The sequence below is a fragment of the Rhea americana genome, unplaced genomic scaffold (genome assembly GCF_003343005.1).
Source record: "Rhea americana isolate MKP2758 unplaced genomic scaffold, rheAme1 scaffold_267, whole genome shotgun sequence".
Taxonomy (NCBI): domain Eukaryota; kingdom Metazoa; phylum Chordata; class Aves; order Rheiformes; family Rheidae; genus Rhea; species Rhea americana.
The window spans coordinates 1,145,238-1,163,534 of NW_028186387.1; the positions used below are offsets into that span (position 1 = coordinate 1,145,238).

General features: G+C 34.1%; 1 protein-coding gene across 1 annotated transcript; it reads right to left on the reverse strand.

The window, feature by feature from the left end:
- Positions 1–1,738: 1,738 nt before the first annotated feature.
- Positions 1,739–17,241, reverse strand: PTBP3 (polypyrimidine tract binding protein 3; the record flags this gene model as incomplete). The annotated part of the gene is made up of 10 exons (XM_085307891.1): positions 1,739–2,754; positions 3,425–3,502; positions 4,581–4,797; positions 5,401–5,493; positions 6,682–6,715; positions 8,243–8,382; positions 9,025–9,102; positions 12,279–12,453; positions 14,050–14,160; positions 17,077–17,241. Coding segments are annotated over 10 exons (1,224 nt in total), but the record flags the coding sequence as incomplete, so codon positions are not given.
- Positions 17,242–18,297: the final 1,056 nt, after the last annotated feature.

An 18,297-nucleotide genomic window follows, 5' to 3' on the forward strand; every position in this document is an offset into this window, starting at 1 on the left:
AAATATTAATTCTCAGTCTTAAGATTGCTTTTACTTGCTTTACAGTCACATTCAGATCCAATATAATTCCTCTCCTCTGTAGCAGCAGTTCTCTAAAAAATGACAGACCATATTTTAGGGATGCTTTTCCAAGCTTGAGCAGGGGGTTGGCCTATATGATCTCCAAAGGTCCCTTCCAACCTCAACTGTTCTGTGGTTCTGCGAATATTCTAGTATCATCAAACCATTTTACATGCAGTAACAGGGGACATTCCCAGTCAGCAGGATACTTAATGCACTATGAACTGGTATCAATGTGACTACTAACAAGGTTAAACACAGATATGAATCAAGTATCTTGCTAAAAAGGGCCTATCTGCAAATGAAAGAGCGCATGTACTGCTGCACTTTGTTAAAATCATATAAAAATGTTACTTTTCAATACACTGCTTGGCACTACAGAATTGTTTATTTTCATATATTCCCCTAAAACTGGTTTGAAACTTCAGACTGAATCAGTTGTTTTGGAAAAGGAAAAGAAAGATTGTATCAAAAGCCAAATACAGTTATATTCTGTTATACCTAAGCCATTTTAAACTTTCCAGTAAATATTGCAATTCTGTATAATTATTTATTTGTGGTGTACAGCAAAGGTTATATCCACTTACATATTTAGTCTGATGTTTTATCTACTGTCAAATAGCATGCTTTTAGTGCAATGTAGAGGTCTGCCAGCTTCATTACTACGTCTGCCTGCTGCACTTATAAGTCACTAACAAAAGGTAAGCCTTCTGATACTGCAAAAATAATTCAGAGAAAAAACTTGAAGATTTTTACTTCAAGATATTCAGCTTTCGCTAGAAAGATGACCATTATACTAGAGAGACTGTAGTCTTTGGAATTGTATTTCCCAACTGATAGCTGGCATTACAAGTATGAAATATAAATTAAAGACAAACTAAAATGAATAGCAAAATATTACAGCAGAAAACCTGTATTTCTGCAGTTGTGGAAACAGAAGCAGAATTAAACAATCATTGTGTTTGAGAGGAATACCACTTTAAAAGGTGTTTAATTTTAATTATAAAAAAAGATTAAAAATGTATTTTAACTTCATAAACTACAATTAAAAATCACTAAGATTCATATGTACCTTCAGCAGAGACCCCAATGGCAACTCAGTTCATTTTTCCAAAGAGAAATGGGTATTTAGTATTAAAATTTGTGATCTTTATACAGGAAGAAATACTTAGTCTTTATTAATTAGGCTCTCTACTGAAGGAAAAACAGACAGTGAATTCTGAGAGTGAATGTTTTTCAAAAATAAAAGTCTAGAAACTGAAGTGAATTTGCTCTTTTGTTTTTCTGTATAGGGTTTTTTCTGGTGGAATTTTCTAAGAGTAATTTTTTTTTCAGCCAGATATTAGTATGGGACAACTGCAACTGATTAAGTCAGAAGAGGCCTACAGCATCATGCAGAGTTAAAACCTCACTCCAACTTCTACCATATCTCTATGTCAAAGCACCAGAGACTGGAATTCAGAGTATTACTTACTGAAAAAAAAAATTTTTGAAGTAACAAGGAAAACATTAAAAACAACAACAAAAAAGAACAAGAAAACTTTCATCAAGCACACAGTAAATTTTTCAAGATATTTCAGATAAATCTAAGCTACTGTATTTGAAGCACATAATAAGGCACGTAATAAGAAATTAAGTAAATACACAGTAATTTGATTCAACTATTAGAGATTATAGTGATACAAAAAACCACTGAGGTGTAATCTTTTTCCCTAAATAAGATTTTACCAAAAATAACTTCTTAAAAATTTGTCAAACCATGATAAACCTGAATATTTTCCTTATGATTGTAAACATTTTATTTTTAAAATAAATGTATAAACTCTTTGAAATTAGGACTATTTTCTTCTCTCAATTTTTCAAGTCCTATCATAGTAAAAAATAACATATGAAACTTCAATTCCACTATTTAGGTCAAACTAAGTCTCTGATACCACATTTTGAAGAAACTTGTCAAATATCTTTCACTCCACAGAGAGAAGGCACTGCCTTTCTTCTAATAATTTAATCCTTGTGAACAACACACACTTTTTTTAAAGTTACTTTTAAAGATCTGCCAAAGTGTAAACACTCCTGCAGTAAGATAAATACTATTCAGTGGATACTCACAGTCAATGCTTGCTTTTCCTCAAGAAACCCAAGCACTGTTCACATTCAACTTAGTGTTTTATCTATTCAGAATAGGCTTACTATTTCATTAGAAATATTCTTTGTTTGATATATTACAAAAATGCCGGAAGTGTTGTGTAAAGCTGACGTGGAACAAAAGCTAAAATGATGTTCTCAAAACACAAGTTTAAGTAGGGAATTTGATGATAAATATTGTGGCTAAAAAAAATTCATAGAAGAATCTTTTTAAGGCAAAATATTAAACTCTGATCACTCCTGGCAGCTGAAACTGGAAAATATCATCCTTTGATTCTTTACTGCAAATATGAACACACAAACTCAGAATGAACTTTTTGTTATAAGAATCAGAGTTGGTCACAGCTGCTACAGTCTCTGTCTGATGGTTTTACTGAAACTGAGATGCAGTCTTAAAAGGAAAGTTCACAGAAAAGTCAGATTGTAGATTTTGAGAAAGAAACTCTGAGGTGATGTTTTTCTCCAAGGTCATGATTGTGAAGTGCAATAAGAGCCTGGATTGCTTCCTCCACGGAACCCAGCTGGATGAGAGCCATTTTGCGGTCTTTCCTTAAGTACAAAAAAAATAAATAAATAATAATTCTAACTAATTTTTCACTGCACTAACTCAACACAAAGCAATGCAAGTATTTTTTCAGCCACTTCACATCTCTTTCACACTGAACACTTACACAGTGAAAGAATCAGAACTAGCCAAGCATTTGCTAAAACAGACAGACAAAAGCATGCAAATTTTACAGACCATAGGCCTACAGCCATGACTTTCTTCCATTATACTGCATCTCAAAAGCAGTGTTGAAAGAAGGCTCAAAGACTCTGGAAAACACTTGTATTGCACATATGTCAGGCATTATTCTAGCCATGCTAAAATAATGCCACCAAGCAGCCGACAGAACAGATCCATTGTCAACGTTTACACAATATTTTACTTGCACTTTCTTTTCAAAAACTATTATTTCATTTGCTTTCCTTAAACTTACCTTCCTTTGAACAAATGAGGAATTTGTCAACAGACAGGATTGTAATAAATTCCAACTGATATATTTTTCATTTAATTGTGCTAATACAGTATTACATTTAAAATATAAAGATTAGAATTATCATAAAGATGATAGTAGTACAGCTTTTGCCTATAGCTACAGCTTTGTACACACATGGAATTTCCTCCTCAAAAATTAAAGGTTGAAAAGCAGTTCAGCATTTTTACTTGAGAACTTACTGGAAGAACTTGAAGGCTTTCACAGTGCATCCAGTACCTGCAAAAAGGTTCTTCAGATCATCAACAGTAACAGAAGGCCTAATTAAAAACCAAAAAAAAAAAAAACCACAACATGAAACTCTGTCAGCTTATAAAAGAGCAGAGTTTTGTAATAGTACTGAATTTCCCATTCTGGCTTCTACATTAAATCTGAGCATCAAACACTACCAACTCAAGGTCAGTCAGCACTTAACCCCAAACATCCTGGCTTTGACACTAAGATTTAGCACTGCAGTGTGCTGCAAAAATATTTTAGATACAATCTTTTGCTTTTCATCCTCCTCCATTCCTCTCTCTGCAGAAAAATCACTGAAGAGCTTAACTAGTAACCTTAGAAATAGCTTTGATCTTGTAATTACTACTAGTGTGCTTTGTACATTCAGTTTTGAAAGTTTCCTATTTTATTCAAAAAGCCATTTTCTGAGTTTTCTATATTGATTTTTCTTATCTGGACAAAATTCCATAGTTTTCGTCTTATCTTCAAGTTTCTCTCTGCATAGCTGCAGAACAAAAGCAGCCTATGCAAACTTAAGAGGTTTGGCTGCCACTCCACACATTGTTGACAGTATTCTATAAAGACAGGTTAAGTTTTGAACAACACAGTTCTTGATACCTTTTTTCTTAAAAAAAAAAAAAAAACAAAAAACAAAAAAAACAAACTCCCTTCTAGAAAAGAAATCTAAACTCAGTTAAAACTGTCATTTAAAAAGTGTTAAGTGACTTAAAACTGCATCTACATTACATAATAATGCCAATGATGAATTTGTTATAACGTAACTCTCATACATTATACACAAAAGCCCATCTTTAATCTTCTGCAAAAAATTACAGCACAGGACTTAGGAAATGAAAAATGAATGCATCTGCCCAAGAAAGTACAAACACTGTTACAACTCATCAAAAAACCAGTAAGTTTTAATCTTTTATCCTCTTTGCCAATCATAGAAAAATAAAGTAAAAGGATTTGTTTATTTTTAAATTTTACCGCAAAATGATCCCCAATACTCAGGAAACTGTAGAAGATAAAGGAAATTTAGAGTCCATGTCTGACATTGTATCTTAAAAACATAACCTAAAAACAATTATCTTTGAGAGTTGCCCCTACGTAGGTACTCACGGGATGTTGGAGAGATGCAGAGTGGCAGAGGGAGGAAAGATATTTTGGAAGTTCTTAGAGCCAGGCTTCTTAAAGCGATGTAAAGGGCTATTGCTATAGTCCTTAGTCAGGCCTTGGTCCTCTTGTCCCTCACGAGGAAGTTGAACTGTCTGATGTTTTGAAAGAGTAGCACGGAGGACCTTCCCATACAGCCTCTGCCCATTCAAGTAGCTCATAGCTGATCAGTAGCAATATCATTTGAACGGGAAAACAGACAAGTGGAGGGTAAGAAAAAAGAATTCTTTGAATACTGCTGTTGTCCTCCGTTTAGCATTAGATTTCACTCTCTCAATTTAAATAGCAATTTCTGTCAGTACTAGGTGAGTTARATTTGCCTTCATAATACTATATTTAAAACGAGTATATGTATGCTATATAATCCTTTAATCTAAATGCAACATAACCCTCTAATCTAAATGTAACAAAAATTCAAATCAGTCTTTCACAAAAGAACACTTCATGACTCTTAAAAAGATATATATATATATATGTATATATAAATATATATATATAGTAAAACACAGGAAAATTCTAAAATAAATTCTCATAGCACTTGAATGGAGAATTGTGGGTTTTTTTCAAAGCACTATAGAAAAAACAACTCATTTACGTGAAAGCCAACAATTCAATATCAACCTATAAAAGTAAAAGTTTGTATGTAGTAAAATGTCACTATGATTAAATATAATTTGTTTACGGTAGTCACTGGCAGATGAGAAATTCCTAATCCATACTATTTTCAGACTAGATACAAGTATTAATAAGCCTCAAAAATCCATACCTAGTTGAGCCTGGGTTGCATCTGCCATTTGAACCAAAGCATTTTCTTTTTTGTTAAACATGATCTTCACACGATGTACATCACCATACACACCTGTGAAAATCCATACAGGATTATTTGTCCAGAACATTTGCTATGAACAGCACAAGAACAAACTTGTTTCTTTTGATGAAGAATAGTGTTACAAAAATAAAATAATCAACTCACTAAACCACCTTGGTTAGAATCTAAGAATGAAGAAGAATTTTCAAGCTTGCGTATTATTTTCTAAAGTTCAGGATTTTGAGTCCTCCCCCACAACAGGATCTTAGTCATAAAACTGCACATTTATTTTCAAAGGCTAAACAGTGCAAAAGTGTTAAAATCCTCCCAGTAGAGGCATTTTAGAACATGACCATGCCATTAAGTATTTTCTCCTCCAAATAAAATACATGCCAATTCTGTAATCCATTTCCTCTAACACAGTCTTTGTTTTCCATCTTACTTTACTTTCCCATTCTTTGTAGAAGAAGGAAAAAAAAAAATCACAGAATGTGCTGAGGTTGGAAGGGACCTCTGGAGATCTAGTGCAACCCCCCTGCTCAAGCAGGGTCACCTACAGCATGTTAGACAGGGTTGCAGCCAGGCAGGCCTTGAAGATCTCCAGAGAAGGAGACTCCACAACATTTCTGGGCAACCTGGTCCAGTGCTCCGTTACTCTCACAGGGAAGAAGATTTTCCTCATGTTCAGGCGGAATTCCCTGTATTTGAGTTTGTGCCCGCTGCCTCTTGTCCCGTCACTGGGCATCACTGAAAAGAGTCTGGCCTCATCTCCTTGACAACATCTCTTGAGGTATTTATAGACATTGATAAGACCCCTTCTATCTTCTCTTCTCCAGGCTAAATAGGCTCAGCCCTCACAGCCGTTCCTCGTAGGAGAGATGCCCCAGTCCTCTAATCATCTTTGTAGCCCTATGCTGGGCTCTCTGGTAGTGCCACTGGCCTTCTTGGCTACAAGGGCACATTGCTGGCTCACAGTCGACTTGTTGGCATCATGCACACTGAAATTCTACTGAAACTCTAGCAGCTTTGCCTTTTTGGTACCTGTGCCCTATGACTACTGATTCAGATTATTGTCATTTTAAAACTAACATACTGTCTTTTGTGTTTTCTGTACAAAGAACAAAACAATGGAATGGTAAATAATCAGTGTATGTCAGTTATATACATAACTGGTATATATATTATACATATAATCTATTTTATACACATAATATATATTTTATATACATAAAATCTTACCAAATAAGATGAAAAGTCCATGTGGTGTGATGACCTGTTTAAATGACAAAACAAATATAGCAATTTTAAAACAATGCAAATAAAACAGAAATTGAATCCCTTAGTAAACAAAAACAAATGCAAGAGATACTGCACACTAACACATAAACATGTTTCTTGAATTTCTTGAAGTCATTCCCATGACTGACTGAAGCAAACAGCCTTCTTGTTAGTATGTATTTAATAATCACACACAAAACATTTAGGCAATGTAGCACTTCAGCTAATGCATTTTCATCACTGAAGATTCAATCTATTGTGCTGAAGAAATAGCTAGGTGGCTTAATTTAGTTGAATCTTCTCTTTCCACACTAGCATTTAATTCACCGCAAAATGAAAGCCATTTGCCAAATGAAAACTGGAAAAGAATATTCAAGAATACAGTGGTAGATATCTTCTATACAGAAGACCCTAAAAAAAATAATTGCTTCAGAATGTACTTTTTCTTCAACTTTTTCTCCATCTCTGCATAGTGATATGCTAAAGTCATATACATACTACATAATTGTTTAGATATGAAGCAGTAGACACAGAGTATTATTTATATTGTGTCCAGTTAAAACTAGGAACAGAAGTTAAGTATGAATGAAATGCTTTTTGTTCAGTGATTTTTTAGCTGAATGCTAGTCTACCAAGCTCCTCAAGCACCAGAGAGAATAATCTATACCCTAATGAAGCCAGCTTTTATCCAATTGAGGCAAAGGTTTTGCCAGCAAGGATTACTAACAAAACCTGCTAACCAGAAGCACTACTCACCCCTTATAGCCCAATCCTTTCTCAACTTACAACATTTCCTTCAATGTGTGTTGAAATACAAATACATTATTTAAAAACAGAACACACTGCAGCTTAAATATGACCCTGTATCTTATCATCAGCATGTAGGGATGAGAAATAAATCTATCAATGTAAAATTCAAATACTTCTTGCTTTTGTTTTCTGTCTCAAAAATACTTTACTTAAACACCAACTTCATCTAAAGACATATCTTAATTAGACCAGACTGCAGTATTTCTATGAAAAAAGAGGTTTATAAGGACAAGAAGAATAATTGATTTAAGAGTCATGAAGAGTCATGAAATGCAGACAATGAAACCCTAAGAAAAGGTAGAAATGTAGACTGAAATTATGTGAACCAGATTTTCTGTACATAGATGAAGAAAAAACAGAGTTTAAACAACCACTACTGAAGAACAAGGGAGAACCTGTTACTTAGCTGCCAAAAATATACTTACTACAGACAGGTTGTCCCACATTTTTAATTTTACCTTTCAAGAAGCTGAGTTTTATTAAATGAATACACATTGTTTCATCAGTTGAAATACAAAATTCTATATGACAACTTCTAAAATATGATAACTATTAAGTAAAGCATCAACATCCTAAAGATAGCTTTGATCTATGCTTCACATATGCTTAAACAGCTCATTCTTTGAAGACTTAGAGGATCATCTTGAATAATCAGCTGCAAGAAGCGCTATAGTACATAACTACTTGCATCAGTTCAGCCAACCAAACTTACCTCAGAGTTGAGGTTGCTGACTAGTAAAACAGAATTTCCTGGAACGCCAGTAACACCTGGGATAGTCATTCGTCCAGACACCGCAGAGGTGGGCATTCCAAGAGGACCAAGTGCTCCAGGAACAGGTGGAACTGAAAGATCTGCAAGGGAATTAATACAATCATATGACATCTCAGAGTGGGAAAATGAATTTTAGAAAACTGAGAAGCAGGCTTAGTTGTGAAAAAAAATCCACTAATAGAAACAATGCTGTCAAGTATTTCAGTTACTTCTAACGACAAACTAATAAACTAGGAAGCACCTCTTCTCAGCAGAAAAAGAAATCTTCACTCACAGCAAGGGGGTCACAGCAAAAAGGGTCACTAACTGCAGCCCAGAAAAGATGAAAAGTTTAGCACAAAAGTTTATCCTGTGCTAGAGAGGAGAAGATTACTGAGTCTGGAAAACTATTAATTTTTCATTTTGTACCTAGAAAAGGAGAAACTAATGCTTTACTTTTGAGTATCAAAGAAGTCTTATGATTTTCAGCAAAAAGGACGCCTAGAGTTTCTTCTCTCACAGGTACTCTTTGTAGTGGTATTTATTTCTTACGAGATGAAAAATCACCTCAATTTATGTTCTTTATTACAAAAAGTTATTTTATTCAATATGATATGCAAAGATAATCAGAATGCCTCAAATGAGCTTTACGTTCTGACTGCTGCTTGAAAGCAAGACCTGTAATCGGACAGACCGCTAGACTCAAATGCAACCACTGCATTTTTTAGAGAATAGGAACTTACTGGCAGCTTGAGCAAAGCCAATGGCTGGGGCAAATCCAGCAGGCCCTGAGTACGGTGAGGAGATGATACCTGGCGTGCCTGCAGACAGAAGACATATCTAATTAAAACAAATTTTAATATCTTTAGAAAATAGGAAGGACTTCAGAATGAGATTCAAAAGCCAACAGTACTATGTTGACTTCAGTCAGGAACTGTATCTTTTATAAAATGTTAAAAACTAATTGAAATCCAAAATTCTATATTCAAAGAGAAAATTATCCATCTTTTTTTAGTGTAACGACTCATATCACCTTCAGCGTCCCCTTCTAAATAAAATCAGAGCAAAATGCAATGTAGACTAGTTTGATCAAATTCACTGAAGTTAAGATATCTGTATACTAGTGTTCAGTAAAGAACTGCTTTTGTTTGTAAAATGAAAATGCTTTCTAAAAATTTCCAGGAAGGAAATACACTCATGAAGAATATTTTGCAATGATCATATACTTAGTTTGGAAATATATAGGTACATATACATACATACACATATGTATGTATATACATGTGTGTATATGTGATAGACATACATATCATGTGTGTGATACAACATATATACACATACATATATATACATGTATGTATATATATAAATGGTTCTCCTGGCAATCACTAGTCTTAAACAGATTTTGAATAGCAACATACAGAGAGTAGTAGCCCAAAGATTGTTCAGTTGCTTTAATATGTGGAATTAATTGCTACCCTGGGCAGCACACAAGCTTGTGTCCTCACAGGCAATTAGATCCAAGCTTGAGTTGTAGATTCTTTCATAAGTCAGTACACTAGATTTTTTTAAAAAACTGCACTTTTTGTATTATCTTTAAATACATTCTGAGTGTCTATAACATATTGAATACTCAAATCTCTACCACTAGCAGAAACAGCTACATTCTCTAACAGATGCCTATTGACAGGAATGATTCAATACCATAAGAATTAACAGTCACGAGTTTCAAAAATAACAAATGAAAAGACTCCACAGACCCCAGTATTCATGAATACTGCATCACATTATCCCTCCTCTTGCCCGTAGTGACAAAAGCTCTTTAATGCAATGTGATGCATTTATCACATCAAAGTCAGTTGTTATGTTCTTGTAATATATGCACTGGTGCATTATACTGACAAGTTCTAGCAATATAGGTATCAATCACACATTAACTGTCCAAGAATGATATGGAAACATTATTTAAGATATAGATAAAGGGCTTTTATTTTGCAAAATGAGACCTGCATGTTGCACACTGATACCAAAAACAAGCATGTAAAAACAGTCAAACAGAGCTAAGACAGAAATATCTGGAATCTCTGCACAGTTTTCATGGACAAAGTAACTTGCCTCATAGCTCAGCAGCTTGCATTTAAAACATTACAATTCATACACCTTCTGCCTGTGCTCACTGAATGAGGAAAATCTTTAAATGCAATGTATGTTTCAAAATCTACTTAACAGTTAAAATATCTTTCCTACCACAAACTGAAATTTCAAGAACAGCTCACTTCAGCTATTAAGATAACTTCAAGTCTACAGGAAAAACTGGACATAGCATTCCAGTAGAGATACCTGCTTTATCTTCTATTTCTCCATGAAAACTGCTTTCACTAGAAATAACATAGGAAGCATAAGTTCTGACAGAACTCTAACATCTTTGCCTAACATCACATAACTAAGAACTGTTTGAACATGCCTATGGCAGCATATCTACCTTGCTACTACTGATGGAAAAGTCAGAACCATGCTTTTCTCAGCCTATAGCTGCCTCTATAGACAAATCCAGTATGCGTTTTTTTTTTTTTTTAAGAGAAAATACCTATGCAGCTGCTTCACTATGACCACACTGTAAACTTCTCTCATACTGATACAGACGTCAGACTCTTTATTTACATCAGCACCTCTGCTGTTTTTACTATTATAATAGATATACAAATTGAAAATCAGACTGTCAGCAGAGACAGACTTGGAGGAGTGAGTGGGAAGGAAATGCAGAAGTGTTCATATGCCATTCCCTAAAAGCATGTGTACAATGTTATCTCTTTCCTACATGCATGTACTTAATTTACTATAATTATACTTTGCATTTTCACTGTCAATTATAAAAACTTAATTCATCAAAATGTATCAGACTTATAAAAGCCATAGACTACACTGTTTTCATGATGCTGCAAGACAACTTCTTCAAAAATGTACTAAAATGGTTGTTCATGACAAGCATCCAAAATCAGCCTTTCTATAAGAGAATCCACAGAAATAATCAAGAGGGGTGAATGCAACTCACTTTCTAACTCTAATTAGAACTCTCAGAACTAGCTACCAGGAAAAAAACAAAACCAGTATCTGACACAGCTGCCTCAGAAAGTTGAAGGATAAAACAGAATTTTTCCCTCACCTTCCTGCCTGCTACTATTCTGAAAAAGAACTGTCCTTAGATACTTACTCAACAGCAGAAACACTTCTTGATTGTGTATTACTGCTAACAGTTGTCATTAGCAAAAAAAAGTGGCTCAGATAGTTTAAATCGCATTGTGAAGACTTCTTTCAACTAATCAGATTAATCTGTTTGATGATTTACATTACCAGTAAAGTTGATTAAGTGAATATGCATAAGCAATTATGACAAAAAGGCTTCTCCAGTGTAGCTTTAAGCAGACACTCATCTCTATGCCGTGGCAGGGACTTCTAAGATTCTAAAAAAGCTTCTAAAATTTCATCTTTTAGAAGACAACTGTAAAATATACATTAATAAGTACAATATTTATAAGTATTGTTCTTCAAAACAGTCAGATGTCCTTAGATTGTGAACAAATAAGAACCAAGAGACTTTAAAACACTCATTTTCAAACAGCTTTAGGGAACCAGTGTCAGCTCTGGATGACTGTGCCATTGACTTTTCTGCTATGCAGCTCTTTTTATCCTATCCTGTAGCAATCATATAATTTCACACAATTTTACAAAAGTAGCTTTCTGGTGATCTCTTGAATTTGCCCAACAGCATTCCTCATGTTATGGTTTCAGATATTCATTCACTGAGAATAGGATTTTGGATTTTCTACTTTTCAAGTAAATTTTACTAGAACCTAACAATCAGAAATGCACCTAAAATGGAATCTTCTTTCAATAAAACCATTAGGGAGCCAGAACATAAATCTGTCAAGGGCAATACAACAAAAAAGCATAATTATCTGATTGTGTGAATTTATCATTAATAGGGAAGATTTCTTACCAAAGGCAGCAGCCATCATGGGCTCCAGGGAGGGCTGGCCATCACCAGAGGGAAGATCAAGGCGAGTGAAATCTCTGCTTTTGTCATTGTTGTACTTTACATTAAGGCTAGTTAACTTGGAGAAATCAATATGCAGAGTGCAGCATGCATTGTAGATATTCTGGCCATCCAGAGCCTAAAGAAAAATAGTTAAGGTTTCAGAGAGAAAATGCTACAGCCCCCCACTCCAAATGTATATTTTCACCTCACAATTGTATCGAAACAGAAATCTCTTTTCTCTGTTTATGGTGCTGCTTTCAAATGTCAGTGGACAATTACGCCATCACCACCTTTCCCTAAAAACGCTATACAGAGTACTAAGTGTACTCTAATAGTATTATATTGCTTTGTGCCAATGTGTAACACGTAACTTCAAGGATGACTCGTCTTCCTGGATGTGCTTCTCACCTTATTTGTCTCCTAGTCATCACACAGTATCAGGTGCTGGTAGTGACATTAATACTCAGATTTTTATGATAGGCCAGAAGCAATGAATTATGCACATTTGGAATCCTCTCTCTTATCTTATGAAAATCCATCTTTTTACCTGCAGTTATGCTCAAAGAGATCATCCATCAAAAAAAAAAGTAATGGAGAAAGGGGTTGTTAAAAAAAAAAAAAAAAAAAAACTCAGAAGCTACTGTTTTGCTATAAGTTATAGAATTATCATTTCAGTTTTTTATATATTTATAGGAGTAATCATACAAATTTTCCTGAACTTTTTAATCAGATATCATTTATTATTAATACTGCTCTTTAAGAAAAGATAATATTGCTAACAAACATGATGTAGCCCAACTACCTTTATTAATTCCTGATATATACTTCGTCTCTAAAACACACATTAAATTTACCTACTAGGTAACTAATGGAAATTAAAACATGGCCTAAAGTACAGTATCAATATTTAAATATTCCATACCTTACATTTTGAACCTGAGAATAAAGTCAACTTGAAAAACAAAAGAAGTGTAGAAGTTCCATTATCTTTAATCTTTCTGTAATTTTTCTGAAAAAACGAATTCTAAACACCACCTCATATTTAAAGAGAATCTTTTTTTTTTAAAATGTGTACATTTTTCTGGAAACTTTAAAATTTATTTTACTTATTTACTAATTTGAGGTTATCAGCATAGGTTAAGGAGAAAAAAGCACTTTATGCTTAACTTCCAATAAATTAAATATTTTATTTTCTGTATTTGTTTGTTACTTCACAGTCCTGATATTATCACAGGATGAATTTTGACACTRCTGATCCTTCTGTAAAAGTCTGAGGTCTCAGCTCAATATCTAACTATCAAGCTATTCTTCACTCAGAAAATTAAAACTAAATTTCCTAAAAATGAAAATAATTAACTATAAGATGACTAATTCCAAAACCTTAATTTTGAAATGGACATATATCTTAAGTAGGTGACCTTTTTTCATTACTGAGGATATCCACTTTAAAAAATCAGCAAATTGCTGGCTTGAAATTAAGAAATTTAAGATGAAAAGATTGATTACATTAACTTCTCACTGAAATTCAAGACAGTAAAATATCCTGCATTTATCAAACTAATCTCAAGGAATTTAATTAGGGATGCTGAAGTTATTCTATGCAACAAGAGTATTTAAGAATGAACAGAAGTAAAAACATCAGTAATTGTTGTTAATTCTACATATAAAGACCAATTTATCTGGAAAATAAGTCAAACAAAACAAACAAATAAGCAGAATACACTACACTTACCATTTTGGCATAATGTGCATTGACTGGATCAGCATATTGAAGCAAGACTTGAAATTGATTATTCTTTGTGAAGGTGATAATCTTCAAGACAGTTCCAAATTTAGAGAAAATCTGAGAAGGAAGAAACATGGAAACTTTTGAAAACCATGAAGAATTCATCCACAATAAAAACAAACAATTTGGCACTTTACATAATTTTCTGAGGAATGATTTTTGCTCTGAGAGCTGAACAGAAATTGATTGATGTTAGAAGTTTGTTTCAGGCCAAAAAAATGTTATGGAAAGTGGGTAAAGGGGATAAAATTTCCAGGAGAGCTAGCAATAACTGTTTAACAAAAAGTGGAGAATTCCACCCCAAGCAGGCTTTTGTCCAGTGTCTACATAGAAATTGGCAGCAGTGAAACTGAATGCTTGAGAAAGGGAACCTCACAAACTAACTAACTAAATGGGGACAGCAAGCTGTCTTTGGAGATACCAGTATTTAAATTCTGTATTTCAAACAAATTCTGGAAATTTAGTGGTTGAAGGTACAGTCTGAATAGTTCATGACGCTACAGATTAGTTATGCAGACTCAATGTCAAATTAGAAGTCAAGGAAGCAAAATAAAAATCCAAATTGGGACCTCTAATTTACAACTGAATTGTATTTTGCTTATTACACATGCAAATGAAAGCTCTATAGATTTTGAAAGGCTGAAATTATATACACCTGTTTAAAAAGATCACTGTGTTCTACACACAGGTATACAAAAGAGTACCCATAAAGAATGAGTAGAAAAAACCTAACTAGACTATATCGTACAAAAGCAGAAAAACCTGTATCTGACGTAAGAGTGAAAAAGCAAGTGTGACTATGAAAGTACTGACAGCAAATTTAAGCTGGATATACAGTGCAGGGAAAATGATAATTGTACAGGTAACTCAGTATTTAGTTTCAGAACAAACTATTAGAAGTAATGCAAAGCAATACAGCAGTCAGGAAAGCAGAACTGCCATTCTGCCCTAAATGAGTTTTAACCCTGTAATGGAAAGAAACACCAGAGATTTGCACAAGCATCTCTTATCAACCTACTGGCATAGAATCATGGATATAAGACACACTGTCCTAACTCTTTGTGCTTAGTTCTTCTCTCTCTCTCTCACACACACACACACTCTTAAGGTTTTTATGCCACAGTCATCATTTTGTGGCTGGAGACAGAACAGAAACCTTTTACACAGCAGTTTAAAATTAACTGTTGAGTTTCTGTTCACAAAGCACTGCTCCTTAACAATGGCCAAAATACAGACTCTGAGCATATGCTTTCCCTTGTATGTTTCTATATAAGAAAATACACCTTTTTAAGGTAATAAAATTCAATGTGTACTTCTATTTTTAAATCTAAACTCCATTGTACATACCAATTTTGTTTCTACAAAGGTAACACTGAATATTCTTTCTAATAATAATTATTTTAAAGTAAATTTAGTCTAAAAGTGAATGTCTTTCCTGAGAAGCAGCTACAATTCACAATATATACTCTGAAGTTTTGAATGACAGCTTGACTACCTATATATCCTATATTATGCTATAAAAATAAGGGAAAATTTGCATTTTCATTAACCTTACCACAGTGTTACAAAACAACATGACCTTGTAGCTATCTATCATGCACTAAGTGCTGTTCTAATTAAAAGAGAATATCCCCTGTTAAGAACTCCAAATAAGATTCCTTTTCAAATATCAGTTAATTTTCCAGGTCTACTGCAGAAATATTTGAGGGAGGATCACTGAGCAACTTATATTTTGAAAATACAGTTCTGCTGCAATGAAGTATTAATTTTATTTAAGTAACTTGGTGTGAATCTCCTCTTCTGTTGCCTGCTTAATAAGAATATCATCCAAGAATTGCTTTTACACTGTTAAACTAGTGTAACTCCCATAACCATCGAAGTTAGTGCACTCAGAATAACCTGAGAACAAATAATCCCAAAATGTTAACATAATATTTATACAAACACATTAAAGAGTGAACAATATTCATGGATGCAAATAAAAGTTCATACCATGCTAATTGCTACCCCAAAGTGAGAACAAGTAAGTGTATTAGCTAGCAGGTATCATGGAGGAACGGGAGAAAAAAAGGAAATATTAAGAGGAAGAGGAAAAATAGGAGTATTTAATAATCAATTATTGTTTGAGATGCTTAAGTAGAGCTCCAACGAGAACAGCAGCAAAAATCTCCTCCTAGAACTGAAGGTCCTTGTAAGTGATTCCCAATCATTTTAAATCACATTAATTGAGGAATCCTACACATTTGAGGTGTGATTTCTATTGCCTATATTTACTGGTTATTTCAAAAGCTTCAAGTATGAAATCCTAATGTAATATCTGAAGGAAATATTGACAAAATTTTCAGGCACCTAGAAATAGTCTCCTAAAGTTACTGCTTTTAAATGTATAGATCTCAACAGCACAACTGCCTAGCAGTGAAGCCTTTCATAGGTATAACCCACAATTACTCCAGGCTTGCAGGGGTAAAGTATTTGACATTGTAACAGCTGCTGAAAAATTTAATACATTTGTCTAAAATTCACTTACATCACTTACACAGAATGATAAAAGTTAATATTAAACCCTCAAAGGTAAACTACAACAGTTAATCAGTATGAAGAGTGTTAAAACATTTGCTTCTTGAAATCATATGAATCACTATTTCACTTCTTCATAATTTTAGCATACATTAAAAGTAATACCCCATGTTAGTTGCTGCTAGATCACATTTCTGTTTATCAACTTAACTAAGGAAGTAAAAAGGAGTGAGAGACAACTTGAAAAGCTGACTACAGAGCCAATCTACCATGACTTTTTTTCAGGTAAAACTGATTCAAGCCTAGATCCACAAAAAAAATCATTTTTGAAGTGACAGTTTTTATTCAAACTGAGAAATACAAGCATTCACAGTCCTTAAAAACCACAAAGTTAATGGATTTGCACTAGCAGTATAGAAAGAGATTTTAACCATTTGCTTTATCAGTTCTCATTACCTGATACAGCACTTCCAAAGTGACAGGATAGAAAAGATTTTCAACAATGATTCGAAGAACAGAACCTGGACCCGGAAGGAGCCCAACTTCAGTAGCAAGAGCACCTGTAACAGCCAGGCTTCCAGACTGCACAGCATTCACAGCTTGCAATGCAGCTTGGGTTCTCTGAAACGATGATACAAGGGAGACCACAATTAACTTACACATGTAGAAATTATTCATATGTAAGCAAAGTCCTCTTTCAAATAAAACGTATACAATTTTTAAACCATTTCTCCTTTATCTGACTACTTACTGGAATTCCAGGTGAGCAGGTAAATCATCCCCCCTCCTTTGCTTCCCCCAGCCACCAAAATAGGTCATATCAGACTTGCACAGAGTACAGATAGAACATTCTCAAGAACTACATGACTATTTCAGGAAAAATAAAATTCTTTTTAGTTATATGCTCACTACTTATCAACTGTAATGCCATATAAATGCAATTTTGCATTCTTTCTGTATGTTTTCATCATTCCAGATGTACATTCTAAGAAATCATTATCACCACCTTATGCCAGTGGGCATCCAATCAGTCAGCACACCAAGAACGATCTGCTCAGCTACATTAGCATTCCATTCTCTTCATAGGCCAAGTTTTGCTGATAATAAGCTTGAAGGCACTTACTGTGCTCTTTTTCCTCAGTCAAGGAAGACCACAAAAAGATCCCTTTAGATCTAACTCCTCAAGCTGCTTAACTGGGACTTGGAATGTCTCCACAGTCATGGAGCGCTTTTCTCCAAAAGGTCTTCAGACAACCTTTGAACACTATGGATAGTCTTTCCTTTCCAGATATACTTGGAGCTTGAAGCCATGTCTCCATGATATTCTTGCCTTGGAAAACAGACTAAACATGGCACAGGCACAGTTGCTGTGCTACTTTTGGAAACATGCAACTCTGCAAAAGCTGTCTCTCAGGCCTGAGCCTAGACACTATGAGGTGTGTAACATAGTGCTCCAGAAATTTAAATGACAGCCAAACATAAGAGTAAGAAATGTAGAAGAAAAATAAGATGATCTGTATATTTAAAAGTAAGTAATGCTTTTATAAGAGGACAAAGCAGGGACTGAATTACATATTAAGTTAAAAATGCTCTGAGATACAGATATAAGGAGTCTTATTTGCAAATACAGGTGTAGTTTTCCTGAGGCTGTTGTATACACCATATCCTTAAAAATGT